The 7,814-nt window shown below is 41.9% G+C and overlaps 1 protein-coding gene across 1 annotated transcript; it reads right to left on the bottom strand.

Annotated features, from left to right (window-relative positions):
• Positions 1-3,362: 3,362 nt before the first annotated feature.
• Positions 3,363-4,483, bottom strand: TMEM177 (transmembrane protein 177). The gene has a single exon (XM_010568586.1). The coding sequence runs from the start codon at positions 4,472-4,474 to the stop codon at positions 3,539-3,541; it is 936 nt and encodes a 311-aa protein (XP_010566888.1). The 5' UTR covers positions 4,475-4,483; the 3' UTR covers positions 3,363-3,538.
• Between the last annotated feature and the right edge of the window lie 3,331 nt (positions 4,484-7,814).

Below are 7,814 nucleotides of genomic sequence, written 5' to 3'. Positions count from 1 at the left end.
GCCACCTCTGAAGCTCCTTCTTCCTGCTAACTGCAAGAGGAGCCAGATACCCATAGCAGCTGATTCAGAAATTACTTTAAATCAGATGATTTCTACAGGTTGTCTGTCTTCAAGAAAACTGTCCATCTCTCAGTCTTGCTCTATTTCTGACAGTTTTATGGTTTTGACCATTAAACAAGCTGAAGGCATCTCCATGGCAAGAAACCACAATTTTTAGGATAGGGAAAGAAACATGCAAGCCAGACCCTGCATTTCTTGCACACCACTGGGAATTTTGAGCAAAGCACCTAGGTGGCTCTCGTCTCTTGCAGCATTATCCACTAAAGCTTTATGTAGCAGCAAGCATTACATTTATATAAAAATTAAGTTACAAGGATCATTTTCTTTTCAGTTATCTAGAAAATTCAGGATAATAACATAAACCAACCAGTCAAGGAAATCGCTCTTTAAACGAGATTGTGTATAAATTTAAACTAGCAACTCATTTTGGTCATTTGCTACTCATACTTCATCCTTTAATCACTTTACCAGACAGAAGGAAAGCTTCATTTTTTTAGGCAATATCCATTTTTATGAGAGTGCATTATTTCATTCACACCTTTGCTTTTACAGTTTCTTGGCTTAGACTTCTTATATCCACATCTCCTAGCAATTCCTTTGCTTAACATTTTCTGTTGCTTTTCTACACAAAAAATTATACGAAGTCTGCCTCATCTGAGCAGTGCAAGAGAAGCCAGTTACTACTAAAAAAAGTTTTCTGAACTCCTCAGAGTTTCAGCTTCAGAGCTGGGGAAGAAAATAAGGCTTTTCGCTGAGACTATTTATAAAATGGTTCACTTGGGCTCTTCTGGGCCACTGCATGAACTTGCTTTTCCACATCAGACTGTTCTTAGCACAGAAGAGCATGATCAGCCAACATTTTCACCTTTAATTCTGGGGTGCTTGCTTCTTTTGTACTCTAAAAACTAGACCATTTCTACCACTGGTATGTAGAACTCCTATTAGATTTCATCAGAAGTTCCACCTACAGAAAAACATTTGCAATATTATAAGACTTTACATGAGTATTTTCATGGCCATACATTTGCGTTGTGCTATTCTTGCCAAACAGCATGGGTGATCTTGCAAGCAACAATTACCTGACAACACACACATGACAAACCTTTTCCCACACATTCCCAAAGTTCAGAGAAATCCTAATTAACAGTTGTGATTTCAACTCCCATTTCCCTTATATTGAGAGTACTATGCTTCCAGATTACACAGATGGCAAAAGAATGGGAGCTTGACTATATAGGGATGGAGGTGTGTAAGCCCTTGGCAAGAACATCTCTTCGGAAGGCAAGGGCATATGTCTTAATACTAGCCAGCCTTCCTTTACTGACACCAATATGCCACAGCAACTTCAAAGAAGGGTAAATCAGACACAGCATTTACAGATACGTGCAGCTTCTTGGAGAATCCAGCCGTAAGAGTAAAGCAAAGTGCACAACTGCAAAACCCATTAGCATCACTGGGGCTTTACAACCTGTTAAGTAACAGCACTAGCTGCAGGCACCTTGATGAAAAGCAGCAGTAAGGAGTGGTAAGAGACAAGCAGATTTCTTTAATTTAATTTTGTTGAAACTGCTACTTGTTGTAAATCTCAAAGAAGGCCTCTGTTTCCTCTCTGCACTCTTTATGTAGTAGCAGCTCCTTAAACCGCACAAAACAATTGGGCCAAGTTCTCTCTAAGAACATATCATGGAGTTTAGACTTGTCTGAAGGAGTAACACAAGGATGAATTGAACTCACAGGCTACAGAAAACAGGAGTTATATTCCAGTCTTGAGCCACTACATCACTCAACCAAAAACCCTCTATCCTGACATGTTATATTGGATTTACCTGGAAAAGAAGTCAAATAAAATTTAGCCTGAAGCTTTGAAAGCCCCCTGCCTGAAGGTAAAGTCTCCTTTTATTCCGCAGACTAGGGGATTTTGTCAAACCCTCCACAAAGGTCACAGGAACAATAGCCTTATGCCCTACACACAGAAAGCACCTAAGAGGCATCTCATGACTTGATACTTCAAGGACAACTGCAAGTGATAGCTGGTGGTCCAGAAAAACATGACACAGATTACTTCAGCAGAAACCCAAACATCTTACGTATATGGCTTCAGCAATGTAAAGCAACATCAGTGCCTCAGCAGCCAATATATCAACATCATGTCACTGTGTGATTTATTTAAACAGAAAACAGAATTCAGTAATGCTTTGAGCAAACACAGGCATGACAGCTATTATTGTAGCAGATGAAGAAAGGACAAAGGCAGGGCAGAGAGGACACTCAGCACATCTGTGACTGAGGAGATACAAAATAAAATAAGTTTCCTGTAAGAATGACAACAGAGATGAGGAGAACTGCTGTGATGCCATCAGGGAGGGCTACTGGAACGGCTACAACAGAAACACAGGAAACAGGGAACTAAAAAGTTTGAGAACTATCAACTTGGAGATCACATAAAAGATTCAAGGTGAGGCTATAGTGGGAAGTTTACTGCCCATGCACTAAAGACCTTTCCAGGATATTAGTAATCCTGGGCAAAACTCGGTTCTGCCAGACAAAACCTTCTTAGGCTAGTCTGAAACAGGAGAATAATTTCCTTTGGCAACTCTTCATCACAGACCTCACCAGTTTCTGCACCAAATGCCAGACTTATTTCTTATACTTTGCCTTCTTTGACATAAAAGGTGACATACATCTACATGTATTTTTAAATTAAACAAAAACTGTACCAAAGCAAACAGAAAACCCTCTCCTGAAAATGCTTATCTCACTTCTGAGAAAACAACCAACCCGTGACAGTCATGTTACGTACTGCCACTGCTTGGAAACATTCAAGATATACACGCTGAAGTCACCATGGCATGAAGAGAGCAAAACTAGATTTAAGCAAAATGATGCAGGTGCTGGTAATAATCTAGCTGTATTCGTATGAACTGCGGCATAACTAGTGTGCCCTGCTGAAGAATTGCGATTGCAGCACAAGAATTTACATGGCACAAGAACTTACACAAAACAGAAACACTGTGTCTTGATATTTATGTAAACAGCACAATACAGACTGCCCAGTTTTTTAAACATCTTTGGGTTGTTCCATAGGAGGAACAGCAAACATACCTACAAAACCCCTGTTTAAATGATAATGCTCCCAGAACTAACTCTCCATTGGACTTTACCCTTTCCCTTTTCCAGACTGCATTGGCAGGAAGGCAGGGCAGAGCAGAGCAGAACTTCCAGATCAGTGCCTGAGAAGTTCCCCTCCTCCACAGTCTTGTGATTTGAGATGCACACAGAACAGAGCAATTTTGAAGTGAGTCTTTAATATATTAAGAGAGAATTCTTTATTCACAGAATGTGCAATAACTCCTTCCAAACTATATGCAAAAAATAACCCTGAAATTCTAATGAAGATACAGAAAAAAAAAAAAAAGCAGCACAGCAGTGTTCCAACAGAATACATAATTCACAAGTTTAAAATTCAAGAACTCCCTTCCTATGCCTGGAGCTCTCTTAAAATATTAACAATCAAATCTCTTCGGTAAGTGTATGGGGTATACTTTATTCTGAACCAGTGCCTTGGGAAAAGGTTACCACTCGGGGCATACATTTTTGTCCCTTGTTTGCCCATCAGACCACGAAAAATCCTGTTGCGAGACAAAATTTTATCATAAAATTCAACTCCACCTCTGGCATAGTCTTTGGAAATAGTAGCTGCCTTTCTGTCAGCCTTGCAGTCTAGGTGATAGGTCATAGCGTCGTAAGAAACGTAATAGCACATTAGTCCACCAGCAGCAGTTAGGAGGTTACAAATGCCTCGAAGTATCACGGGGCCAGGAGATAAACCCAGAAGTAGCTTTATACCTCTCCCACAGAAAAATGTACCAGCTAAGCAAGTTGGAGCCACAGCTGCACTTGCTAAAGGGCTGCCGTTCTGCAAATACACAACTTCTCTGGCAATGGCAAACTTCTGAGCTTTAAGTGAAAATGTCAGAGCTTCCGTCAAAGCAACACCTTCGCTGCTCTCCCAGTCTACTTCCTTGCCATTGATCACAACAACGTGGTCGACTATTCCTTTTTTATCCTCAGCTGTGCTATCAAAGTTAGGTGGGATGCCCACCAAAGAGCCTGCAGGCAGCCAGGGGACTCCAGCACTCACAGGGTGGAAGCCAGAAGCTGCAAAGGCTCGATAGGAGTCAGTGGACTTCACATCAGTATCTTGAAGGACATCCTGAAAGACACCACAGAGCCTCTGTGAAAGCTCAGCTGGCTGCCCCTCTGACCAGCACTCATGCAACAGTTTGAATGTCTGCTCAGGAAATACATGATAGGAAAGGTTAGCGCCAAACAGTCCCATGCAAGAAACGGCCAACAAAGTGATCTTGCGCTTCTTTAACCACACAGATGCCTTCCGCAGGAACTGTACTGCCATAGTCAAATCCTAACCTGTTTACAACAAAAAATCGGGAATTAAAGTGTGCACAAATGGGTCTCTCATCTCTGTAGAATTAAAAAAAAAGAAAAAAAAGAAAAAAAACATGAGAAGAAGCAGAGCACAATAACCAAAGAAACATTCTCTTTTTCACATTAACAAAACACAAAACACCTTTACAGAGGAAGTGATGCTCATTAATTTTGGGGCCTTGGAACATAGGATGATTGATACAAAGAATTAACTTCTCCCTCTCCTCCAGTAAATCAGTTTACTACAATAAAGGCAATAATAAAGCCACCATACTTCCTCCTTCCCCCAGCAATCAATACAGATTCTGTATTTACCCAACATACTTGCCTAGTCCTTGCCAGCACAATCCTACTGTTGCGCTCCACTACAGTCACAGACCACAGATGCTATGGCCAGAAAGAGCTAATAATGATATTAATCTATGCTAACCTCCTCTACAGTACAGCTCCAAAAATTTTAATCAGTAACCTCCATACTAAATTCTGTAACTTCAGCTTGACTACAATTTCCGAAGTAGGATCACATTTCGATTTGAAAATTTCAGGAGACAGAATTTTCCTTTAGAGTTTGTTCTAGTGGACAGTCAACCTCACTATCAAAAAAAAAAAAAAAAAAAAAAAAAGGTTGGGGGTTTTTTCCTAGTTTTTTCCAGATTTCAACTTCCAGGCAGTGGATCTAGCTTACTCAGAAAAAAGCTATTTTCAGAAAGCAGCATGCTTTCGGTGGCTACTTTTAAAAATTTCTCTCTGAAATAATTTTTCTGACACATTATACATGCAATCCAGAGCAGAAACTGGAACAGAAATTGTTTCAGGGCAGACAACTATGTTGTGACTCTTTAAATAAGCAGATAAACTTAAAAACTTTCAAACCTGCCAACTCCTTTAGTTCAAGAGTCCTGCCTCCCTTGGGGACTATCAGTTCCTTTTATGGTCCAAGCCATACGATGTGCTTTGCCCAGGAAAGCTCCAATCTCTTAAAAAAATCTCATTGGCTACTGAATTCTCCCCCAAAATGATGCTACTATAAAGATATAAAAGTGAATTAGGGACCTAAATGCAACAGATATCAGCAAAAATTGGATGTCCCTATTTCCATTTTCATTTTGCAATGTCTATTCTCTCAGGGCGTTAACACAGGAGATTCAGAGAATCTTGCTGCAGCTGTTGAAGACATTAGTATTTCCAGCTGTCCTTACAGGAAGCCGAAATGGCAGAAAGAAACTGTGCTTTGATACAACAACCAAGGTCTTAGTGTAGAGTACCATCAAAGGTGGGTGTCAGGGATGCTGCTGGGCTTTGTATGGCAGCAGCTGAAACACAGATATATGCTGTCTTCTTCCACTCACGCTGAAGAAGAACCTCCCGCAGAGGGGTAGAGTGGCCAACTGGGGGCTGTAATATTATAAAACAGTACTGCATGACATGCCAGGATACACCAGTCATGATCAACAGCAAATGAGTATTAACCACAGGGAAACAAAAAGGGATTAAATTAAAGGCGGTGTTTTAATGATATGTTATTACTACTCCTTCCCATGAAGCTCTTTCAGACTGTAAATTCACCAGGGGAAGAATAATCTTGTTTAATGTTTATACTGCAATGAACACATAATGAGTGCTTAATAAAAACAATGATGCATGTAAGTGTACAATAATTTAATATGTATTTCTTAGTTTAATAAGTGGTGGTATTCTTACATTCTGCTGAAGACTGGAGGTGGTGATTTGTTTGACAAAATTATTTAAGAAAAACATGCTAAAGAGCCAAGAGCTTGGATGAAACCCAATTTTGGGAGAAAACCTTCTTGATAATAGAGCTAAAAACCAGAAAATGGTAATACTAAACCCAAATGACCTCTTTGGAATTAATGACCCCTCAGCAAATCTGGTAGTCTAGATCTGATTGAAAAGGTCATGCCATTTACAGGGGGGCGGGAGGGGGCAGCACTTCTAAGGGGATGATTGTATGAAGACTATCACTTGATCCACACGTGAAGCTGAGCCAAGGACTTCCCAAGTTTCTCCCGCTCACATTAGAGAGAGCCCTCTCATTCAGGCTGGCCAACAGATCTTTTTAAGATTAGGAACACTGCAAGAAGAAAACTGCCCCCTCAGCTTCTGTGCACAGCAGTATGGGGAAGGACAGACCATGGTGAAAACCAGTCTACTCTCCTTCCTTGCATGACCGAACGGTGCTTGCCAAGCACACGGGACACCGAATGCTGCTCCTGGTCAGCGACTCAGGATGCTGGGAAGCACACCGGGACAGGAGGGCAGCCGGCAGCCCACGGGTGAACGGGGAAAGGAAAGTGGGGCAGGAAATCTATACACTTCTAAACAGCCATAAGGGCAGCACACACCTCAATGCATTAACACTAACTTTTTTCCTGCTTCAGTGATGAAAACTGTAACAGTTGCTAAGTATTTTTAATTTTTTTTAAATTAAGTTTTCCTTTGTGCAGGCATGGTTTCAAACCTTTGTGGACAGACCCCTCACAGCCCAGGCTGTGCACTTGACTGGATCACACCCAACAGTCCTGCCACACACCTAATGCAAGAATAAGCAGGAAACACCACAGAATATTCATCTTCTCATGGCAGTCAATACTCAGGAAAATAAAGGAAAATTGCCCTTGATACCTTTCAGCAGTTGTGCTTTCAAATCTTCCCCCAGAGTCAGCGCAGACTCTCAGCTCCTGCAGAAAATCCCACTGCAGCCCTAACTGCACATGGCATCTTTATTTTTATTCATAACCTTTGTGCAATTTGTGTATAAGGAGGGCAACCGGAAACTACAAGGCAATTTATACGGACCATATCCTGCAAATCTAATCATTTCGTTAGTTCCCATAAAGCCTCAACAGCATTTATAAGGTGGTCTGCCCCAAATGCCGAAATACTGTTTTATCTCTGTGGTGTTACGGGCACTCGTTCTCACTCGAGTGTGATAATTTCAATAGCTAAAGCTCAAACCGCGGGTATCCAGGCAGGTTTTGTCCTAACACTTGAAAAAATGTCTTTTTTTTCTAGTTACACGTAGCCGAGGGGAAAGCTCAACTTAGAACAGTATCGATCAGGAAACGGGGCGAAGGCTGGAGCCGCCTCCAGGGCTCAGGATCTCAAGGCTCACTTGTCGAAAAATAAAAATATAAGGGGGGGGGGGAAGGGGGGGATGGTGCTGCTGAGACAGCTTTACGCGAGGGGCGGGCGAGGCCCCGGGACCAGGCCGCGGGGGCAGCGCTCCCCGTCTCTCCCTTCCCCTCCTCCGCCCCGCCGCCCCTCGCCCCGCCGGGGGCGCTGAGGGC

This window comes from Haliaeetus leucocephalus, unplaced genomic scaffold (genome assembly GCF_000737465.1).
Source record: "Haliaeetus leucocephalus isolate CR32 unplaced genomic scaffold, Haliaeetus_leucocephalus-4.0 Scaffold1, whole genome shotgun sequence".
Taxonomy (NCBI): Eukaryota; Metazoa; Chordata; class Aves; order Accipitriformes; family Accipitridae; genus Haliaeetus; species Haliaeetus leucocephalus.
Note: the sequence above shows the minus strand (reverse complement) of the source record. Positions and strands in the feature narration are given on the sequence as shown.